This window comes from Rhinatrema bivittatum, chromosome 8 (assembly GCF_901001135.1).
Source record: "Rhinatrema bivittatum chromosome 8, aRhiBiv1.1, whole genome shotgun sequence".
Lineage (NCBI taxonomy): Eukaryota > Metazoa > Chordata > Amphibia > Gymnophiona > Rhinatrematidae > Rhinatrema > Rhinatrema bivittatum.
Genome location: NC_042622.1, coordinates 196,739,999 through 196,764,312, shown reverse-complemented (window position 1 = coordinate 196,764,312; position 24,314 = coordinate 196,739,999). Strand labels below are relative to the sequence as shown.

General features: G+C 44.9%; 1 protein-coding gene across 1 annotated transcript in view; it reads left to right on the top strand.

Moving 5' to 3' along the window:
* PIMREG (PICALM interacting mitotic regulator) overlaps positions 1-8,496 on the top strand; it is a 70,151-nt gene extending 61,655 nt beyond the window's left edge. The window contains exon 5 of the mRNA XM_029612824.1: positions 6,559-8,496. Within this exon, the coding sequence (XP_029468684.1) occupies positions 6,559-6,736 (178 nt within the window). The 3' untranslated portion in view covers positions 6,737-8,496. The remainder of the gene's footprint in view (positions 1-6,558) is intronic.
* The last annotated feature ends 15,818 nt before the right edge of the window (positions 8,497-24,314 follow it).

Genomic DNA, 24,314 nt, shown 5'->3' with positions numbered 1-24,314 from the left:
GATCCTTGGACTGATGATTCTTCCCAGGATTCTGATGATCTACCTTCAGAACCATCTCCCTCTGAGGAGAGAAGACGTTCTCCTCCAGAGGACCTATCCTTTATTATGACATTATAGTTCACTTGTTAATTGTTCCTATGCTTCTCTGCTCTCCTATTGGTTTTTTGTACCCCCTACCCTTCCCCTGTTACTTGTAATTTCCGTTGCTTTTGTTCCATGTAAACCGAGGTGATGTTTCAACTAACATCGGTATAGAAGACTCTTTAAATAAATAAATAATGGAAATGTATGAAGCTATACCATTCCAACTTCAGACGGAAGAGGACTCCAGACACAAGATGCTGGAAGTGCTCCAATTCATAGATGCACCCAAAGGAAATCATGTCCATACCCATTCATGAAGTCGTCCTGGTCTTGTTGAAGAGGAATTGGAATCCGTACCACCGGTGAATCGAAAAACAGATGCCACCTACCTGGTACAGACCACCCCTAGTTTCCAAACACCACAGCTGGAACACCACTCTGTGGTTGTAGAATCAGCCCAGAAAAATGCATGACATTCTATGCCTCATTCTTCCATACCTCCAGGGAAAGAACAAAAGTCCCTGGATGCATTTGGCCGTCGTGTTTTTTCCATAGCTCAATGTTCATTTCTCGCATTGCCTCCTACTAGTTATACATGACCCAGTATAACAGAGACCTATTTAAGAAGATCCAGGAATTTTCTGAGTCTTTACCTGACCAGCTTCAGGATCAACTCAACACTCTGGCTCAGAAGGGTCTAGATGCTGGCAAGCACAAGGTCCGCGCTACCTATGACATTTTTGACACTGCTTCTAGTGTGTCTGCAGTGGGGATTAGTACACGAAGATGGGCCTGGCTGAAGTCCTCTGACTTAAGACCAGAGGTACAGGACCGGTTGCTGACCTGCCCTGCGCTGAAGATAATCTCTTTGGGGACAAAATCCAGGAGACTGTAGCACAGCTCAGAGACCACCACGAGACGCTGTGCCAGCTTTTCTCAGTGGCTTCTGACTTTTCGTACACCTCTAAAAGGACATTCTGAATAGAATCTAAGCGGCCGTCCTTCAAGCCACGGAGATATTATCCTCCTGCTACTCGAGGTCGCCCCTCCAGACCTTACCAGAAGGGTCAGATCAGACAATCCAAGCATCAGAAAACTCAGCCAGCCCCTCCTCTGGGCCCAGCTGCTGGACTTTGACTCCTCGCTGGAGAGCATAAGCCAATCTCCTCTACCGTCCGTACCTGTCGACGGTCGGTTGTGCCACTTCACCAACCTATGGCACACAATCACTTCAGATCAGTGGGTACTTGCTGTACTGACTCAAGGTTACCACCTCAACTTCCTGTCTGTACCAACAGACTCCTCACCTCGGCCGACATGGGGATCATCCAACCACTCCTCTCTTCTGGAGGAGGAGGTTTCAACCCTCCTGAAATCCCGAGCAATAGAACCAGTGCCCCTCTCCCAACAGGGGCAGGGGTTCTATTCCAGGTATTTCCTCATTCCAAAAAAGTCAGGAGGAATTCGTCCAATCCTGGACCTCCGTGCCTTAAACAAGTATCTACAGAGGGAAAAGTTAGGATGGTAACCTTGGGCACACTACTTCCCCTCTTCTGCAAAGAGGAGATCGCATCCTGAAGATCCAGAGAGCAAAGGCATACACACACATCTCGATCACTCCATCTCACCGGAAATTCCTTCAATTCCTAGTTGGCCCCCGGCACTTCCAGTACCAGGTACTGCCCTTTGGCCTAGCATCCGCACCTCGAGTCTTTACCAAGTGCCTTGAGTGGTCGCGGCCTACCTGAAGTATCAGGGCGTCCATGTCTACTCTTATCTCGACAATTGTTTGATAAGGGCTCCAACTCAAAATGACACACTAGCCTCCTTACGTTTAACTCTCCATACATTGCTGTCCCTCGGGTTTCTGATCAACTATCCCAAGTCCGTCTTAGTTCCATCTCAAACCCTATCCTTCATAGGAGCCGACCTGGACACCGTGCAGGCGAAAGCATTCCTCCCTCAGGATCAAGCTCGTACTCTCATTTCCCTAGCGCAGTGTCAACAGGGACAAGGTTGCATGACAGCCCGTCATTTTCTCCTTTTGCTGGTCACATGGCATCCTCTGTACATGTCATTCCGATGGCACATCTCGCCATGAGAGTCATGCAATGGACTCTGAAGTCCCAGTGGGTTCAGGCTTATCAGTCAATGTCCTGCATTGTCTAAGTTATCAAGCAGCTCCGCATGTTGCTGGCCTGGTGGATGTGGCTCTCCAATCTTCTTCAAGGCCTTTCCTTTCAAATTCCAGAACCTCAAATTATCCTGACAACGGATGCCTCCAACCTAGGTTAGGATGCTCATGTCGACGGCCTCCAGACTCAGGGAACCTGGTCTCCAGAGGAAGCCAAACATCAGATAAATTTCCTGGAGCTTCGGGCGATCAGATTTGCCCTCAGAGTCTTTCAGGATTGTCTCCCAAACAAGGCCATCCTGATTCAGACAGACAACCAGGTGGCGATGTGGTACATCAACAAGCAAGGGGGAACGGGCTCCTACCTTCTGTGTCAGGAAGCTGCATAGATATGGGAATGGGCTCTTTCCTACTTGATGTACCTCAGAGCGACCTACTTGGCGAGCGTGGACAGTGTTCTAGCAGACAAGTTGAGTCAAACCTTTTATCTGCACGAATGGTCTCTCAACCCCACAGTAGCGGGCACCATCTTCCAACGTTGGGGGTATCCTCAGATAGACCTCTTTGCATCCATCCACAACCGCAAAATAGAGAACGTCTGCTCCCTCATTCGCAACCGCCACTCACAGCCGAGGGACGCTTTTGCCCTCTCGTGGTCCAGCGGTCTCCTCTACACGTACCCTCCACTTCCACTCATATCGAAGACTCTCGTGAAGTTACAAAGGGACAAGGGCTTAATGATTCTGATAGACCCTCACTGGCAACGCCAAGTCTGGTTCCCAATCCTCCGGAACCTATCAGTTTGCTGGCGCATCCCTCTAGGAGAGGATCCGCTTCTGATAACTCAGAACGACTGGTGCCTTCACCACCCCGACCTCTAGGCCCTGTCCCTGACGGGCTGGATGTTGAAAGGTTAATACTCCAACCCCTCAACCTTCTGGAGTCGGTATCTCAAGTCTTGGTAGCTTCACGAAAGCCTTCCACCAGATGCTCTTATCATTCTAAGGGGAAAAGGTTTACGGTCTGGTGCATGTCCATGTCCGTGGACCCCTTCACTTGTTCCACTGTGAAGTTTCTGGACTATCTCTGGCATTTGTCAGTGTCAGGCCTAAAAGCTTCCTCTATAAGAGTGCATGTCAGTGTGGCAGCCGCTTTCCACAACGGAGTAGGAGATGTCTCTATTTCAACACTGCCCTTAGTCACACGCTTCATGAGAGGTTTGCTCCACCTGAAACCTCCATTGAGCCCTCCGGCCCCAGCTTGGGACCTTAACGTGGTCTTAGGGCGGCTCATGAAACCTCCGTTTGAGCCTCTCTACTCCTGCGATCTCCGTTATCTCACCTGGAAAGTAATTTTTCTTCTCGCTATAACATCCGCTCGCAGAGTTAGTGAGTTACAGCCATTAATCACCTATCCACCTTACACTACATTTCTGCATGTTAGAGTGGTCCTCCGTACACACCCCAAGTTTTTACCAAAGGTAGTGTTGGAATTTCATCTTAATCAATCCATCATCTTACCTACTTTTTTTTCCAAGGCCACATTCAAACCCAGGAGAAAACGCTCTACATTCCCTGGACTGCAAACGTGTCCTAGCCTTTTACCTGGAGCGCACGTCAGCCCACAGGAAGTCCACTCAATTATTTGTTTCTTTCAATACCATCAAATTGGGAAATCCAGAGGAGAAACAGGCCCTTTCCTCCTGGTTGACGGACTGCATCTCCTTTTGCTACCAGCAAGCAGGCATTCCTCTACAAGACCGTGTGAAAGCACACTCTGTTAGGGCCGTGGCTACCTCAGTGGCACACCTTTGTTCAGTGCCACTTATTGATATTTGTAAGGCTGCAAATTGGAGCTCTCTCCATACCTTCACAGCCCATTATTACTTGGATAAGGCTGGCTGGCAAGATTCTATTTTTGGCCAGTTTTCCTACAAAACTTATTCTCAGCTTAACTACCCAACATCCTACCAGTGACCCGTTCAGTGTTTTCAGGATGCCCTCCTACCCAAATCCACTCCTGTTGTTGTGCCGGTTGCACGTCTTTGGGTGCATTTGGTGCATTGCTCGGGCATCCTCAGCTCGCTACTCACCCATATGTGAGGACTACCATCCTGCTTGTCCCGTGAGAAGGCAGAGTTGCTTACCTGTAGCAGGTGTTCTCACAGGACAGCAGGATATTAGTCCTCACGAAACCCGCCCGCCACCCCATGAAGTTAGGTTTGCTTACGATTTGTTATTTTATTTTTCGCACTTACTTCTTGCTATACACGAGACTGAAGGGGGACCCCTGCTGGATGCAGGGTTAGTGCCATGCATGGCATGCCCAGTAGGTGCCAGTCAATGTTCTAGAAACTTTGACAAAAGTATTCCGTGATCGGGCTCCATCCTGATGATGGTCACCCATATGTGAGGACTAACATCCTGCTGTCCTGTGAGTACACCTGTTACAGATAAGCAACTATGCTTTCCTGGAGCCTCAATCTGGTGTTGCAGGCTATGTGTGCGCCACCATTTGAGCCTTTGAAATGTACAACGCTGAAGGATCTTACTCTAAAAGTGATTTTCCTGGTGGCTATATCATCAGCTGGTCGGGTGTCGGAACTTCAGACCTTATCCTGCAAAGAGCCCTTCTTGAGGATTTCTGATTCTGGGGTGTCTTTGAGGACTGTTCCCTCCTTTTTACCTAAGGTTGTGTCATCTTTGCATTTGAATCAGTCTGTTGAGCTCCCTTCCTACCCAGTGTCGGGCCCTTCCACCCCTCAATCCAGAGATTTACGTCGGCTGGACGTGCGACGGGCTCTGTTGCATTACTTGGAGGTTACTAACTGTTTTCTCCTGTCTGATCACCTGTTTGTACTGTGGAGTGGCCCCAGGCGGGGACAGAAGGCTTCTAAGGGCCACTATTGCTCGGTGGTTGAAGGAGGCTATCAGTTCGGCATACATCGCCAAAGGGCGACCGGCGCCTAGTGGGCTTCACGCTCATTCTACCCGGTCGTAAGCGGCCTCTTGGGCTGAGTGTCAGCATGTTTCGCCGCAGGAAATTTGTAGGGCAGCCACTTGGAAATCTTTGCATACCTTTGCCAGACATTACTGTCCAGGCCTCAGGTTTTGGTGACCGTGTGCTTCGAGCGGGACTCTCAGGGTCCCACCCAGCGTGAGAGTGCTCTGGTACATCCCGGCTGTCTGGACTGATCCGAGTATGTACAGGGAAAGGAAAATTGGTTCTTACCTGCTAAGTTTTGTTCCTGTAGTACCACGGATCAGTCCAGACGCCCGCCCAACATGTAGTCGAGAGTCCAGCTCAATCAGTGTTTGGTTTCAGGTTCTGGTCCCATGCAGGTGTGTAATGTGGGCAGGAGTTCTTCAATATACAAGGTTTCTTCTTCCCTCTGCTCGTTTGGGGAGCAATTGTATATAGTTAGTGTGGTTGTTTTTTTTATGTTAATCTGGCTTGGGTACAGTTCAATACTGGCAGACTGCAGGAGGCACCTCAACTGGCAGTGTCAGTCAAAATCTTCTGTCTCCATCTGCTGGAGGGGAGGTAAAACCCAGCTGTCTGGACTAATCTGTGGTGGTACAGGAATGAAAATTAGCAGGTAAGAACCAATTTTCCTATCCTCGCATTATCTACATAAATCTACCCAAATAACTGTGAAACCTAATAGCTGTTTGAATATCACCAGTTAGGGTTCAGAGTTATCCAGATACATGTAACTCAAAAACATTCTGGATAAATACCTTTTGAATATTGACCTCTTAAGTGTCTGAGGTGACCTAGTAGGAAAGGATAACTGGGCAAACGTGGCAGGCTAAGAAGTCCTTATCTGTCACCAACTACTTTGTTACTGCAGGAAGAACCATGACTGAAGGCATCACAAACACACTTTTAATGGATTTGTTCATACAGTGGGTCTGATATCATCTGTGACCAGGTTAATATGTCACTAATTAAAACCGCTTTGCGATAAGACAGAAATGTTTCTTGAAGTAGAATATTCTGCTGTAGCGGCAGAATCGATTCTTGTTGTTTTTGTGCTTTGAAGCCAGAAACTGCAACAGATCTCTGGTGCTTAACTTGCAATAGTGACCTTTGTAAGGGGACTAGATCAATGCAAACAGAATATATATTACTGGAACAAACAATTATATCCTTAATAAAGATATGTTTGACATGCATGTGCAGAAGTTTGCTAAAGCCTGGATGTGTTTTTGTACAAGTTCCACACTAGGTCCTCTCTCTGCATATGCCTGCAGCTTTTGTCTTCATTGTACACTTTACCTGTAGTGCATTGCATTCTCGGCCACTTTCTGACTTTTGTCTTTATTTACTTGTTTCAGGGAGGAAACTATATTAAATTACCATCGTCTGATGGCAAACAATTTGCATATCATGCAGCGCACTCGAAGATTCTCCAGGCCTTCTGTACAAAAGGGTGCAAGACATCTCCGGGATGCGGTCAGCAACTGGACCAAAATAGCTTTAAACAGTGTTAATGTGGTTGCAAGCAAAGTATGATCTTAGTGTACCGGGGGGGGGGGGGGGGTGGATGTGAGGGTTTCTGCTTCTGTGCATCTGAACTTTTGATCTGTAGTTAAGATCCAAAATGTTTACGAACTGGTCATGATGATTCTGCTGGTGAGGAAGGGTGCTTATTATGTTCTAACAAAGGCCTTTATCAAATGGAATCATTTCCAGATGTATAGGGACTTTGGTTAATTGTTGCAGGTACTGTGCTTTTTATTTTTTTATTTAAACAACCATCTCTTGGTCTTCCAGCATGTTTTTTTTGTTTTGTTTTTGTCAGATAAGTGTTTTTAAACTAGGCTTGAGCTTTTATTTTTAAAAAAGAGAGCAGGTTTCCATGAGAACAGATTCACCCATTCCTCTTTTGGGCAAATTTTAAAAGATATGTTTTGACCAAAATCCCTTTCAACTGTTTTATAATACAGAAACTACTTCACATAGGTTCACTCTTTATCCGACTGTAAATGCTTTCCATTCCATAACAAATTTATCTTTTGACTTTTTGGAAAAGTGTGTTCATGCTTTCAGACTTGCTCAATTTATGTTAGGAAGTTTATGCAAGTAAGACTACTGGGAAAGACTGAGGAATAATTATAAATAGTATCCACAAGCCAGTCATATTACAAGCAGCCTTATCGGTAGAGGAGCTGAGCAGGGGGAGGTAGCAGATTGTGAAAAGGTGTCGCACATGCATATCTTTGATCTACAGAGGTGGCAGATTGAAAAGATATACGGCCCTGGGTAGAATGTAGTGCACACAGTGAAAATGAACAGGAACTCCAAACTGAAATTTAGTTAATATATTGGGCCCTGATTGACATTTTGTATGGATCCACATATCTGGATTTTTCTTAAGTAGAAAAAAATCCATATCTGATTGGGCAATTTTCCTATTTGTGGCACATTTTGGTCCTGGTGTACATTCATGTACAAAGCTTAACCTGAGAGGTCCCTTAGTGTCTCATTTTTAAATTCTTTTACTGGGGGTGGGGTTTATTGTCTTAGGTGTAGTAATTTTGAAAGGGACCAGGACCTTAGGTTTCCTTTACGTAAAACCTTTGTCGATTGCTAATGGAAAACTAGAATACTAAAATTTTAGAATTAAATACCTGCCAACATAGTTTCCCTTCTTACAAAAAAAATGTTTTAGTAAAGTTTTGAAAGATTTTGAGGTACTCTGGAAAGCTTTAAACTTCTCCAGCCTTGCATCAATTACTACTTTTAATCTGCACTTATTTTCTGTTTCATAGTAATCTAGGTAATGTTGTATACCTCTGTTTAATAAGTTATTCTAACAGTTGCAGTTCTTATAATTTAGCTGTATTAATACTACAGCCTGTATCAGATACCATAATACTGCAACCTACATATTATAGGTATTGGATATAACATGAGGTTCAACTTTGTAAAACCAAGCAAAAGGTAATCTAATTTTTTTAATGGATTGAGTGTCCCATTAATTGCACAGATATATGAGGCTGCCTATGCAGTCTGCCAAATTCTGTGGGCAATTTGAAGGCATCCACCAAAAAAATCCTTGCCATAAGTGAAGCCTGCCCCTCCCCAATGTCTGTGGTTGCAAGCCCTGGTTTCAAGATTTGTCTCAGCTAATTAAATGAAAGTGATTTTGTTCCAGTACATTTCCATGTGACCTGCAGGATAATTTAATAACACACAGCTAATGAAGATACTAAGGTGGTTTTGTTTTGTATTTGTTGTCCAAAATTAGTGGTTGCAACATAAGCTGCCATACTGGGTCAGAGTGAAGGTCCATCAAGCCTAGCATCCAGTTTCCAATAGTGGCCAATCCAGGTTACAAGTATCTGGAAAAGTACCCAAACATTAAACAGATCCCATGCTACTGATGCCAGTAATAAGCAGTGGCTATTCCCCCAAGTCAACTTGATTAATAGCAGTTTATGAACTTCTCCAACTTGTCCAAACCTTTTTTTTTTTTTTTTTAAACCCAGTGAAGCTAACTGCTTAAAAAGGTTTGTGTGCCCGCCCCCCACGTCCCCTAGACTCTGCAGCCTGTCTTGAATTGAATGACTGTCAAGCAAGCTATGTGTGTTGACAAAATTAGTTGCCTTATTGCTTCAAAAGGAAGTAATGTTTTAAAGTAACTAAATTAGACAATGATCATAGCTTTCACCAATTGTACAGTAAAACTGGGTAATAATGCAGCATTTGTGATTTTTGGCCAGAGCAAAATAATTTAATATTTGATATTTATACTCTCTTGATATACTCTAGTTCTTCCAAATAATAGAAGGACTAGGGGGCATTCCATGAAGTTAGCAAGTAGCACATTTAAGACTAATTGGAGAAAATTCTTTTTCACTCAACGCACAATTAAGCTCTGGAATTTGTTGCCAGAGGATGTGGTTAGTGCAGTTAGTGTAGCTGGGTTTAAAAAAGGTTTGGATAAGTTCTTGGAGAAGTCCATTAACTGCTATTAATCAAGTTTACCTAGGGAATAGCCACTGCTATTAATTGCATCAGTAGCATGGGATCTTCTTAGTGTTTGGATAATTGCCAGGTTCTTATGGCCTGGATTGGCCACTGTTGGAAACAGGATGCTGGGCTTGATGGACGCTTGGTCTGACTCAGCATGGCAATTTCTTATGTCTGTCTGACTTAGAAGCAGGGGGGATTAGGAAGGGAGCCTTCAGTGTGTTCGCTCATTCATCAAAGTACAAAATGCAGTATTAAATGAGCTAGTATTGCAGTATTCCTAGAAGAGTAGGCAAGCTGTGTGTTAGCCAAAGCCATTCTTAATGGGTGATTTCGATGTATGGCTATAATCTAGGTGGAGAGGACTAAGCAAGATTAGATCATTTTGACTTTTTCCAACAGAAAATCCTCTCTATAAAAGATATGCATATGGGCTGAAACAGTATGAATGTATGTGGGTTGAGGGGTAGGTGGAGGAGGCTCTTATTTCCTGCAATGCTTCCCAGTAAAATCTATTAAAGCATCAAGTGAGTCTTCAGGCTACAGTCCAGGTGGTCCACTTATTACCCCCAAATAATGCATTTTCTCCTAGGTCAAGCAAGATGGTAGTCCTCAAGCATGGGTGACATCATTGGATGGAACCTGCCACAGAAAATTTGTCAAGTTTCTAGAACTTAGACTAGGTACACTGAGCATGCCCAGCAAGCATGGGGTCCCTCTTCAGTCTTTTTTTTTTTTTTTTCCCCACGGAGCATTTGCCTTGCAGTTACTTGAATTCGTGGCTTTTTTCTGAAAAAAAGTTGTTTGAAAAACTTTTTCACAGATAGTTTTCATTTTTTTTCTAGTATCCGTGAGGTTTTTCGGTGGTTCAGTAAGTTTTCTTCTGCTTCCATCTCCCCGTGGCAGCTGTGCCTCAGTGCGTCACCCCCGCCTGCCATCTCCACATTTGTTTTCACCCCGTTCAGCTCATATCGTCATGACCTCGTCGGGTTTCCATCGATGCTTTCAGTGCCAGAGGACTATATCCATTACGGATGCACGCAATATATGTATCCTCTGCCTGAGAGCATTGCATGACGTCCAAGGGGTGCTGCTCGTGTGACCAAATGACCCCTTGACAAGATGGAAAAGCTCTTTGGGGCGAAGAAGTCCAAGCTTTCGCCATCGATGGCATTGACGCCGAAAGACTATGGAGCCGCAATGATGGGACACCAAGACATCGGCAGCGCTGTCTGCTCTGTTGATGCTGCCGGCAGATGGGGGCGCCAGGGACCGACCTCTATCTGTCTCTTCCAGGTCGAGGACATCGGGTTTGTCATCATCGACCTCTGCACCAAGAAAAGACCAAGCCGAGCACCAAGGGAAACCAAGGAAACATTGGCACCGGTCATCTTTGCACGGTACCGGCGCTTGCCGTGATGCCCCCGAAATGACCCGCGGCGAGGAGTGCCTATCCTCCATCGATGCTGGGGGTCCGCAACGGACTCCACTGGTCCTGGTGTCGGTCACCGATCCACCTCAGGGATCTGAGGAAGATATGGCCATCCCTCTTGCCTCCCAGTCCGTTTTGGCATTGGCAACTTTTGAGGAGGAGTTGGAACGCAGAGTCCAGCTGGTGGTCAATTGGGCTTTGTGAGGCATCGAGCCTGGGGTACAGACTGTATCAATGCCCACGCTCTCCTTGGTGGAACTGCTGCTGGAAAGCCTCAACGTACTCATTTGTATGTTACCTACCCAGCTGGTGCTGGTTCCCAGGAGGCCATCTGTGCCTGGTGGGGCACCGATGCTTCCCCGACTGATGCAGTGCTCGTTGCCAGTTCCTCCAAGGATGAAGCTCAGAGGCCAGTGGGGACACAAAGGCCTGCAGCTCATCCGTTCAGCTTTGCCGGGGCTGGCACCGGTGCCACCTCTGCCTAGGCCTCTAGATGAAGGCTGAGCACCCAGGAACCCATCCCCTGTGAATTACAGCAAGGATGAGGTCCATTATGACCCTGGGAGGATGACACTGCAGAATTCTCTGCAGAGGACTCGGAGGATCTTCCCTCAGTACTGTCTCTTCCAGAGGAATGAAGGAGGTTGCCGCCTGAGGATCTGACCTTTGCAGGTTTTGTAAGGGCGATGGCAGAGGCCATCCCGTTTCAGTTGATGATGGAGGAAGATTCAAGGCACAAGATGCTGGAAATACTCCAGTTTGTGGCGGTCCTGGTACACAACATCTTTAAGGAGTTGCTGTTGAGAATTTGGGAGCCACCCACTCAGGATTCCTCCTGTGAATAGGAAGGTGGATGGGGTTTACCTCTTTCAGCAGGCTACCAGATTCAAAAAGAGTCAGCTGGCACACCACTCTGTAGTGGTCAAATCCGCTCTCAAGAGGGCCAAGCTCTCTCAGACCCTTTGCGCCCCCGGGGACGGATCACATAGCAATTGATGCTCTTGGGAGGAAAGTATTTCAGGGGACTATGCTCATTGCTGCATTGCCTCCTACCAGCTCTACATGAGCCAATACTTTCACAACCTCTGGAAGCAGGGGCAGGAAGTGGCCGAGCAGCTGCCTCAACAGCAGCAAAACACCTTTCTGTTGCTGTTGCACCAGGAACTGGAGTGCAGAAAACACAAGGTGCATTCCACCTACAATGTGTTTGAAATGGTAGCGAGAGTCTTTGCAGTGGGACTCAGCGCCCACAGAATGGCATGTCTGTGGGCTTTGGATCTCCGACCGGAGGTATAGGAAATTCTCGCTGATCTGCTGTGCACCGGAGAGAATCTCTTCGGAGACCAGGTGAGGGAAATAGTGGCCCAGTGTGGCATCACCATGAGACCCAGCATCACTCCATCAGCAGTTCGGACCCACCCTCCTCATCCAGGAGGTCTGCGAGACAGGGTCAGAGGTGGTCTTTCTACCGCCAGAGTAAGTACTATCCTCCGGCTCCTCTCACCCATTTGCAAAGGGTGAGCTCCCACGGCCATCCCAGGCAGCAGCAAGCTCCCAAGCCTCAACCGGTGCCCCAGCCAAATCCCGGGATGGGGTTTGACTGGATCGTAGGGAGCATAAGCCAGCCGCCCATGCCCAAGTCACAGGCTACAGTTCTTCACAAATCGGTGGCCTGATATAACTTCAGACCAATGGGTTATGTCCATCATCTGTCAAGGGTACTGTTTAAATCTATTGGGTGTCCCACCAAATTCTCCTCCGTACATGTTTTGGGGGCTGCTGGTGCATCAGGAGGTACTGTTAAGAGAGCTCTCTTAATGGCCAGAGTGGTTGAGCCTGTCACACCAAGGCAAAGGGGGCAGGGATTCTACTTCTGGAACTTCTGATTCCAAAGAGAACAGGGGGTTCGTCCCATCCTAGACCTGAGAGCCATGAGCAAGTTTCTAAAAAGAGAAAAGTTTAAGATGGTTTCCCTGGGCACCCTGATTCCCCTTCTGAAAAAAGGGGACTGGCTATGCTCACTCGATTTAAAGGATGCATACACTCGCATCAAGATCTTTCCAGGTCACAGGAAGTATCTCAGATTTGTGGTGGGAAAACAGCACTTCGAGTACAGTGTGTGTTGCTATTCAGGTTAGCGTCGGCCCCATATGTCTTTAGAAAGCACCTGGCCATGGTGGGGGTGAATCTCCACAGACTCTGAGTACATGTTTTCCTCTATCTGGACAATTGACTGGTCAAGAGCAACTCTCAGGCAGGGGCAGATCGGTCCTTGCACTTGACCATCCGGATGTTGGGAGTCACTAGGGTTCCTTATCGACTATCCGAAGTCCTATCTCAGTCATTCACCTCAATTGGACTTCACAGGAGCCCTGCTAGACACGGCTCAGGCAAAAGCCTTTCTGCCATGCTCCAGGGTGCTCCAGGGTGATTTAACAGAGCCAGCCGGTATCAGCTCAGCACATGTTGAAGCTGTTGGACCATATGGCTGCAACCATCCATGTTACGCCCTTGGCACATTTATACATGTGCAAAGCCCAGAAGACCTTGAGGTCGCAGTGGCGCCAGGCCACCAGGACCTCTAGGCTTGCATCTGCATCACTTCATCTCTCTGGGGTCCTTGTCCTGGTGGCGGGTTCTCTCAAATTTGGAGAAGGGAATATCTTTCCAAACTCCCCCAACCCTAATTGTCCTTACCATGGATGTGTCCACCTGGGGTGGGGTGCTCATGTAGATGGGCTCCGCACCCAGGGTCTGTGCTCAACAGAGGAAGCACAATGTCAAATCAATTTCCTGGAGCTCTGGGCGATTGGGTATGCTCTATGGGCTTTCAGAGATCGGCTGTCGAACAAAATTGTCTTGATCCAGACAGACAACCAAGTAGCAATGTGGTATGTCAACAAGCAGGGAGGCACGGGGTTGTACCTCCTGTGTCAGGAAGAGGTCCAGATCAGGACCCGGGCTCTGTCCCATGGTGCTCCGGGCCATGTATCTGGCTGGAATGGAGAACGTGATAGACAGACTGAGTCGAGCCTTCAGGCCCCTTGAATGGTTGCTGGACCAAGGGGTGGCGAATCAGATCTTGTTTGCATACCCCTGCAACAGAAAGGTGACTCATTTCTGCTCCCTGTAAGGTCAGATGGTGAACCAGCCTCGGACACCTCTGCTCGCCATTGGGGCAAGGGTCTTCTGTACACACATACTCCGCTTCCTCTAGTAATGAAGACTCTCCTGAAGCTTCCTCATAGCCCCTCATTGGCCGAGACAGGTTTGGTTTACACTCTTTCGGGAGTTGTCCTTCCGGAAACCGATCAGTCTGGGGACTTCCTCAGATCTCATCACACAGGATCAGGGCAAGCTGCAACATCCCAACCTCCAGGCCCTGTCACTCTCAGCCTGGATGTTAGGAGGCTGATTCTGAAGATGCCTTGATCCTCGTAGCTTCTAGGAAGCCTTCCGCTAGAAAGTCCTACGGACTGAAGTGGAGGTGGTTTTCTGTGGTGTGAGCAAAAGGCCCTAGATCCTTTCTCCTGCCCCCCACAAAAACTGCTTGACTACCTTCTGCACCTATCAGAGGCTGGTCTAAAAACTTAACTCCGTTAGAGTTCATCTAAGTGTAATTGGAGCATACCACCAAGGTGTAGATGGTATGCCCATCTCTGTACAGCCTATAGTTGAGTGCCTGCTTCAATTGAAGCCTCCCCTAAGGCTTTCCGCTGTGTCTTGGGACCTCAAAGTGGTGCTAGCTCAGCTGATGAAAGCTCCTTTTGAGCCGCTGTGCACCTGTGACCTAAAGTACCTGACCTGGAAGGTCATATTTTTGGTGGTGGTCATTTCAGTGCCCAGGGTCAGCGAGGCACTGAAATGACTTAATCACTTTATACTAACTTTTATCATGACAGGGTGGTCTTGCGCATGCACCCTAAGTTCCTGCCTAAGGTGGTGACAGACTTCCTTCTTAACCAGTCAATCGTCCTGCCAACATTCTTTCCCAGGCCCCATTCGCTCCAAGGCGAACGAGCACTACCCAGTTTGGATTGCAAGAGAGCCTAAGCCTTCTACCTGGAGCAGACAGAAGCCCATAGACAGTCCACCCAACTTTTCATTTCTTTTGCAAGGAATATATTGAGAGTTACCGTTGCCAAACAGACACTATCCAATTGGCTAACAGATTGCATCTCCTTCTGTTATGCCCAGGCGGGACTTCATCTTGGAGGTCATATCAAGGCTCATTTTGTCAGAGCCATGACTATGTCAGTGGCCTGCTTGCGAGCTGTTCCCATGGAGGAGATCTGCAAGGCTGAAACATGGAGTTCTCCCCACATGTTCGCATAACACTTGTGTCTGGATAGGGATGGCCAACGTGACAGTAGGTTCAGCCAGTCTGTCCTCAGGAAACTTTTTGAGGTGTAGAACCCAACTCTCCCTGCCTAGAACCCATTGTTTGGGTTCAGGCTGTTTCCCCCTCTGTTACCAACAGCACTGTGGTTGTTGTGACTGTTGGCATCTGGTTAGTGTCATTTGGTCCCTTTTTGTGTTGGGGAGCAGCCTGTAGCTAGGGAATCACTCGTGTGAAGACTACCATCTCGCTTGTCCTAGGAGAAAGCATAGTTGCTTACCTGTAACAGGTGTTCTCCTAGGACAGCAGGATGTTAGTCCTCATGAAACCCGCCTGCCATCCCACGGAGTTGGGTTTCTCCTATTTTATTTTTTATCATAATTCTATTGTTACAAGACTGAAGAGGGACCCTGCGTGGTAGTGGGCATGCTGGGCATGCTCAGTGTACCTAGTCAAAGTTCAAAGAGACTTTGACATAAGTTTTCCATGCTGGGCTCCATCCAATGATGTCACCCATGTGTGAGGTGACATCATTGGATGGAGGTAACATCCTGCTGTCCTAGGAGAACACTGTTACAGGTAAGCAACTCTGCTTTCTGTTCGAGACACTCCTTTGATATTTGTGTTTATTTTGTGTTGCACCAGTTCTAAGTCGCTGGGAACTTTCCATTATGAGAAGATGCTGCAAGTTCATTCTTTAAATCTCCTGTGTTTATGTACCACCTTTGAGTATAAACAGGCAAATTGGTTTGAAAGGTGCGCAGGTTTTGTACGCAGTAGTTTTCCAGATCATAAGCTGTAAAGTACTTATGTCTAAAATAGATGTAAAGGAGAAAAAAAAATACTTTTTTTTGCATCTAACCATTATTTTGTCACTTATGAAAAAGCTATGTATGTATGTTTAATAATTGTGATAATTAAAGATTCCTTTTTTATTCTGAAAATTCTCTGGTTCATTGTTTGTAGATTGGGTAGGGATGGGGGAAATAACTGGAAAGGCTGGATTGAACTGAACACTTTCTGTAAGTAAACGTCTGTAAGGTGTGGCTTTCTTAAAATTGCTTTTGAGCTTTTTCATTGGTGTCCAGGTTTTTCTCTACCAATGAATGAGGAGATAAGGTGCAATATGAACTTTGTGCTCATGCTTTAAAATGTATAGAACATCCATTAACCAGAGCTGCGTGCATGAGCTTCTAAACCACTTGTGCTGGATGTAGGAAATGTTATCTGATCTTATGATAAGAACAGGTATCACATACCCAGAGGGGTATGTGATAAGACTTGCATACTCCTTAAATGAATGTATGCCATGGGAATTATACAGCTGTGAAAAGAGTGCCTATATGAATTAGTTATTGACATTCTGGTGACTGGAGATAAACAGGATCCATTTACTTTTCATAAGCTACAGTTCAGCAGCCACCCTCTCTCCAAAGCATGACACTTGCCATGATACAAAGTTACTGTATGCATCATTAATTTTATAATGTTCACTGGTAAAATTAATGATGCATACAGGAAAAGTGCAGCGAGAGTTGGAAAGATGTATCAAAAACCCAGTGTACTGTTCTAGTTTAAGTAATTAAACACATTTAAAGGCAAAGGGTTTTTAATTTGACTAATTTTTTGCAGATTAAAAACCAACTCACATCAAAATGTATACCAGTTGTAAAAATCTTGCTCCTTCAGTTCTTAAGAAATGCATAAATTGTACCTTTTTAAATATATTTACAAAGCATCTGTAGGAAATATAAACATCTTGTCACCATAACAGCCTTCCACTGACAAGTAAACTTTTTGTTTAAACTATACACATAGTAAAACTGTAGACTCAAAAGACCTTGTACAACTTCATTTCTCACAGAAATTCACAGTTATAAGTAAAACAGCTTTTCCTGCAGAAATAGAAAAATAAATATGCATCAGCTTGGAACCATAGCATGAGCCTGCTGTAAGTAATATGTTAGTATTGTGGTCTTGGATACTGCAGCTTGGTTTCCCACATGAGGTCTGAGAGAAGCAGGGGGAAAGGGAGTATCTTGATTAGTTGAAGACTGGGCCTGTACTGTGTGCTTATTAAAGATTAACTGTGGTGTTTATACAACTGTGACATGATCTATCATAATTGAGTTATAAAGCATAATTCATAGAACTAGCAGAAAATGAAGTATTGGCACTGGCATTTTGTGGTACCAACAATTAATTGGAGTTGCCACCTGTAACAGGTGTTCTCCATGGACAACAAAACAAATAGCCACACCAGATGGGTGATGTCATCCAACAGCGCTGAGTCGGATTGATTTTCTCTCAAAGCGCACAAAATTCACTGTTAGCGTCCTTGCACACAAGTCTCCTCTGTGTTTTTTTCCAAGCTATGCAAACTTCCCAGGGAAGAGGGAGGGATTGTGTGGCTGTTTATGTATAACACCTGTTACAGGTAAGCATTTTTGCTTTCTCCGTGGACAAGCTTAACAAACTGCCACACAAGATGGGGCTCCTCAGTTGAGGGTTGCTCTGAAGTAGTTTTGCTTTTGATTGGTTTCTCTGCAACCTGTTATGTGTTCTGCAAGAAGTTTTGGTTTAATTATTTATTTAAAAAAATTTTTTTTTTTTTTAGCACTGCTTGTCCAAATACTTTAAGTGAATCCTTATCCAGACAACAATGTTGTGAAAAATTATGTATAAATGGCCATGTGGCAGCTTTGCAGAATATCCTGGATGCCAAATTATGATAGTGATGCGGCCATCGCACTGACCTGATGTGCTTTCACTTTGTGTGAAACCCATGTTTTTATAACAGAGAGATACTGCATTATCCATCTGGAAAACGTTTGTTTTTTGACAGCTGATCCTTTTATCTGTCATAAGATATGAAAAGCTGGGTTGACTTCCTGAATGTTTGAGTTCTGTCTAAGTAGAATAAAGGGTATCTTCTGCAGCCTAGGGTATGCAATGCCTGCTCTACAGATGTGGTAAGTAGCTTTGGAAAGAAAGTTGTTGTTTGATTCAGGTAGAATTGTGATACTACTTTAGGAAGATACTTTGGATGTGTTTTGAGGAGAACTTTTGTTTTTGAATATCTGTGTATAGGTTACTAAGCCTGTAACTCACTTACTATTCATGGCTATTAGAATAAAGTTTTCCATGTCAGGAACTTTATCACTGATTTAGCCATTGGTTCATATAGTGGCTTCATAAGCTGTATCAAGACAGTATTTAAGTCCCATTGAGGTACTGGTTCCTTTAGTGGAGGTTTAAGATTGAACAGACCTTGTTAGTGTTGGTTGCAAAATTGGTTTTCTATCACCAGTGTTGTGATAAGCTGCTACTGTGCTCAGATGTACTCTGATGGAATTTTGTTTTTAGTTCAAAGTCTAAGGTGAAGCAAACATTGGAGAAATGTGTAAAGTTGTTCTTTGATGTGGCTACAAGTTAGCAAATCTTTTCCATTTGAAATTATAAGATTTCCTTGTAGAAGATTTTGTAGATGTGAGCACTTCATTTTATTCTTTGTGGCAAATGAAACTGTTTATGTTGCTGTTAATGCTAGAGACTGGAGATTGGGATGCAGGACTGTTCGTCATATTGAGTTACCAGGTTCGGAATTATTAGTAACCTTTTAGAGCAGGGGTGGCCAACTCTGGTCCTCAAGAGCCATAAACAAGACAGGTTTTCAGGATATCCACAATAAATGTGCATTAGAGAGATTTGCATGCACTGCCTCAATTGTGTGCAAACCTATCTCATTCAATTCATTGTGGATATATTGAAAACCAGGACTGGAGTTCGCCACCCCTGTTATAGGGGTATTTGCTGCTAGCTTGATTAACCATGGAAACTGCAGCCAATTGGGGGCAATCAGAATCATTTTTCTGTTCTGTCTAAACTTTCAGAAGGTTTTTGCTAGTAGCAGAGTTGGTGGTAAAGTATACAATATGTCTTTGTTCTATAGGCATCCTCTTCTCTCTCATCCAAAATAAGATTGAAGTTTTGATTTTAGGTGCTCCTGCAATGTTTTTAATATGGGTTGTTGAGTAGGCATCTGTTTCATGATTGTGTTTAGGAAGTCTGCCTATAATTATTTTAGTTTATTGAATTTGATTAATCACCTCTCTTTAGCAAATAAAATCAAAGCAATGTACAATAAAATATAATTCCAGAATAAAAACTAAAACAAAAATAAACTTCAAAATTGACAAAAAATGTAAAACATAACATACCAGTGTAATCTGTATGGATCCTTGTAGCTTTAGTGCGAGTGGCACAGCCTACGGGTGACCTCCCCATAGGCCCTCACTGTGTGGGAGAGGCGTAGGCAATGATCCAGGGACAGGCAAGGGTCAGAGGCAGGCGGCAAATAAGAATGTTAAATGTCCAGATGGGTCAGTTCCAAGAGTCAGTCCATTGGGGAGATGAGGACGAGAAGGACTGAAAAGTTGATTGGACAGGAAAGCAAGGGGAGCTGGGCAAAATGAGGCTAGATGAAGCTGGCCAAAACTAGGCTGGGCTGGAGAGACAAAGCAAGCAAGTGGAGAGATGAGGCAAGGCAGGAGAAGCAACATGCATTGCACCAGGAATGCAGGAGCCCTGTTGCTAAGGCGAAGTAGAGACGTCTGGAGAGACTTTATATAGGGCTAATGTTGGTGATGTCATCAATGGGCATCATAGCCTTTTCTTGCCATGAGCCCTTTAAATATGATGATGGGTGAGTGCTTGCCTAAGGTGAAGAGCCAGAGGAAGCAAACTGCTCCGTGTGAGCAGTCTGGCAGCATTCTGCCACAGAGGCCTAGAAGGGTGTGTGTGGCGGCTTGTGTGGAAGTCCCGCAAGCTGCCAAACGTAACGACCAAGACTAAAAATATACATAGACATTAAAACTAACTTAATAAAAAATAGGAACTACAATAAACTAAAACACAATACAAATGAAGTGTCTGGATAGTCAGAGTAAAAACAGCAACAACCAAGGAGAAAATTAGTAGGATAACTATTAAAAAAATAAATAACGAGGGGTGTGGCCAAGATGGCGGCGGTGTAGCAGCTCTGCTCAGACGCTCCCTGGATTTCTACAATTTGTTTGTTTCTTCATCGGAGAAAATCCAAAAATGCCCCCGAAACGAAAAGGTCAGGTTCGTGTGTATCCTGCAGCACTACCCCTGCCGTCCGGACAGCGTTTGATAACGGAGCTGACTGCAAACTATTCAAAATTGGAGGTGCCATGCTCCGCGGAGGTAGCCACGGGAGGAGCCGTGGCTGACCCTGGAGAAACCACACTGAGCCCTCCAGACCCCAGGACACCTCCAGTGCCGGTCCCCAGAGATTCCTCGAGCCCGGTGAGTGCCTTACCGATCCCTACTGGGGAGATAGGTATAGCGGCAGGAACCACCGCGGGGATTGGGAGAGAAAATGCAGGCCTGGAAGAAACAGGAGAAGGGACGGCAGGGATGCAGGCGGCAAGCTTGAATTTGGACTTTGTTTCCACAATGAATGCCTTTAACGGCGAAGATTTCTTTAAATTTGAGCCAGAAGCAGGAAATGCCTTGTTCCCTAAACCTGAGGTGGTATCCATGGAAGCCCTCTGGGAGCTGATAACTAAAATGGGGATGGCTTTATATAAAGTGGCTCAACAACAATCGAATGTTACCCAGAAAATTGGAGGTTTTGCCCAAGAATATAATGCAAAATATTTAGAACATCAACAAAAGATTATGAGGCTGGAAGAGCAAGTAAAGAAGTCTCAGGAAATGCAAGCAGCTATGCTGAAAGATCATATCGCCATTAACAGGAAAATGGAACAGCTTGAAAATAAATCAAGGAATTTAAACCTTAGGTTTATAAATTTCCCGAAGATTATGGGCGAACAACCGAGAGTAACTTTGAGGAAATACATGGTGGAAATTCTGAAGATAGCACCTGAAAATATTCCAGCTTTGAATAAGGTGTATTTCATGCCTCATGTAAGGCCTAGAGGAGAAGAAGCTGCTCCAGAGCTTGATCTTGCTAATTTAACAACTTTTCTAGAGACTTCTACTCCAGAAGTTATAGAGAGATCTACTCTCTTAGTTTCTTTTATTTATTCTCAAGACCTCAGTCTGATTATGAGGAATTATTTTTCTAATATGAGAGCAGAATTCATGGGTAAACCGGTGCAGGTCTTCCCTGATTTGGCACAGGCTACCCAGGAGAGAAGGCGGGGGTTCTTGTCAATGCAACAAGAAGCCCGTTCGCTGGGGGCAAGTTTTGTACTCAGGTATCCTTGTCGATGTATATTGAAGTTAGACAATGTTACTTATGTTTTCTTTGTACCTGAACAAATGAAAGAATTATTAGAGAATAGGAAAAGATTACCTTATAATCCCCCAGTTCAGGATGCTGCAAATGTGGAGTCATAGATAAGGAAGAATAGTTGTTATTGACAGTTAAGCTTTTTCTTAAGTAACATTTTCCTAAAAATATCTCCTTCTTTTTTCTGGCTGTTCATCCTCTCTATATTTGAGGTCAAGATATTGAAAATGTTATTCTTCTTTTTAATGTAACTGTAAAGTTGTAAAATGGAGATAGCTTTGTTTCTTTATGTTTCTGTACAAAGTGATAATCCTTTGTAAATTTTTTGTTTAAATTGATAAAAAAAAAATTTAATAAATAAATAAATAAATAAATAACAGTATTAAATTCAAATAATCAGACACAAATGAATTTAAGCAAAATAAACTTTTGCTCAAGGACAATGAAACAGAGCAAATGAGAGAATACAATAGGAAAGTTTTAAGGGACTAAGGAAGAGAATTACAATAATACAGAGAAGACAAGCAAATACTGTGTATAGAGTAATTTATACAGGGTATAGTCAATGAGAGCCCTGGAGAAAAGCCATAAGTTCTTGTTGGGTAAAATGTAAAACTTGTCTTGGTTGCTATGCTATGCTATGCGGAGATTAGAAAGATATGGTGTACCCCAGCGAAAAGCCTTAAAGGTAAGGCAACCATTCTTAAATTATATATGTCTTGAAATGGGTAACCAATGAAGATCTTTCAACAAAGGGCTTACATGATCAAATTTCTTTTTGCCAAAAACAATTTAGCAGCTGTATTCTGCTTGAAACAAGTTGGAAGCCAGACCATAATACAAAACATTGTATCAATTTGGATGGCATAAAACTAATGAATAAGTTAACGTCTTGAGGTCATGTTGGTCTAAAAAAGGCCTAAGCTGATGAATAAATCGTAGTGAATAATAGCTTCTCTTCTTGAAAATAGTGGGGTGGATTTTAAAAGCCCTGCTCGCGTAAATCCGGGCGGATTTACGCGAGCAGGGCCTTGCGCGCCGGTGCGCCTATGTTTCATAGGCCTACCGGCGCGCGCAGAGCCCCGGGACTCGCGCAAGTCCCAGGGTTTTTCGAGGGGGGCGTGTCAGGGGGCGTTTCGGGGGTGGGCCCGCGCCCTCCGGAATCCGCCCCCAGGTCGTGTCTCTGCGCACTAGCGGCCCGCTGCCGCGCGGGGATTTACTTTTCCCTCCGGGAGGCGTAAATCCCCCGATAAAGGTAGGGGGGTCTAGATAGGGCTGGGGGGTGGGTTAGATAGAGGAAGGGAGGGGGAAGGTGAGGGGAGGGCGAAAGCGAGTTCCCTCCGAGGCCGCTCCGATTTCGGAGCGGCCTGGGAGGGGGAAGGTGAGGGGAGGGCGAAAGCGAGTTCCCTCCGAGGCTGCTCCGATTTCGGAGCGGCCTCGGAGGGAACGGCGGCAGGCTGCGCGGCTCGGCGCGCACCGGCTACACGAAATCGGCAGCCTTGTGCATGCCGATCCAGGATTTTAGCAGCTACGCGCGTATCTACTAAAAATCCAGCGTACTTTTGTTGGTGCCTGATGCGCCAACAAAAGTATGCGAAGGCGCGCTTTTTGAAAATCTACCCCAGTGTTAAGAGCAGAATCAAGTCTCACTCTAAGACTGGTAACAACATCCTTCAGCTTTATTGATGTACTAGCTTTCAGAGGGGATGGAAAGCTCTGAAGGTCAATGTTTCTGCCAAACCACCTAGTTTCTGATTTTTTCCAGGTTCACTTAGCTTAGATGCATGAAACAGTTGGCGATCTCAGACAATCCATTAAATTTTTCCAAGGAGATGAAGACTTTGTATCCAAGCTAGCAATGAGATGGATATGAATATCATTGGCATAAAAGAAAAAGCCGAAGCCAAGGCTTTGAATCAGAGTGGCTAAAGATGAAAGATAAACTGAAAAATATAGGTGACAACACGAAACCCTGCGTAACACCACAGGTAAGATGTCGTAAGTGTGATCAGTCAGAGTTCAAGCATCCTTTGGTAGTTTCTATTCCTGAGGAAGGATTTAAGCCAACTTAACGGATACTAATATCAATCAAGCCTTTGATCAGCAAGTCGTAGTCAATGGTATCAAAAGCTGAGCTCACAGTTTTACTCTTCTCAGTGTTTAAAATGTTTGCAAGAAATCCACTCCAGGTGGGATGAAAGACCTGTGCGTTGTCCAAGAAAACAGGAAGTTGACTTAGAACTACTTTCTTGATTTTATTTTAGAAAGGGCAGGCAGGTTGGAGCTTTATCCTGACATTCCTGATAATTATAGACCAATGTGATGTTCCTTTAACACGAGGCGAATGCGTGACATTTCTATAAAGGTTGCTATGATAACATTTCTGGACGAATAATCTTTAACTCCGTTTGGGGCTCCAGTGAAGGAGGTGAAGACATAAAACATGCAGAAACCTGAAGCAGTTTCTATCTTATATTCTTTCCTCCTATCTTAATAGGCTCTGAAGAAAAATTCAATAATGAAGAGTGTGTGTGTACATCAGCGCTATGGTGTTGGCTCAGAGTTGGAATGTTTTTCCCACGCTGATTTCTCTGTGCCGATACTTCTCTGCTAGGTTCTTTTTGGTGTCTGGGCCTCAGGCATAGATAAACCTATTTTGGCACCATAGATGAATCTTTGCTTACCCTGGCCGGGAGTTACTTTTCAACTGGATTTTGATTAGCTTACTTTCAGGGAGCTTGGGTGCTCATATTTGAGACGGCTCTCTGGAAGTTATCATCCCGGGCACATAACATCTGCAGGGGCCACAGTTAGAAGTCATGATCCTGTCAGACATTTCAGACAAAAGTTTTATATAAATCCAGTATGGATATTTTGTGTCCAAACTGACAGTTTTTGAATGGGCTTTTTCCTTTCTTTTCCATAGACATCTTGAGAAATAGCGATGATGCTGACAGACTGTTTCCGCGGGTTTGTTGTAGCAGTCGAAAATAGACGGAGGAGACTTGGGTGCGGAAAGGCCTGCACAAGCTCAGAAAGCAAAGTTGAGCTTTGAGAGAAA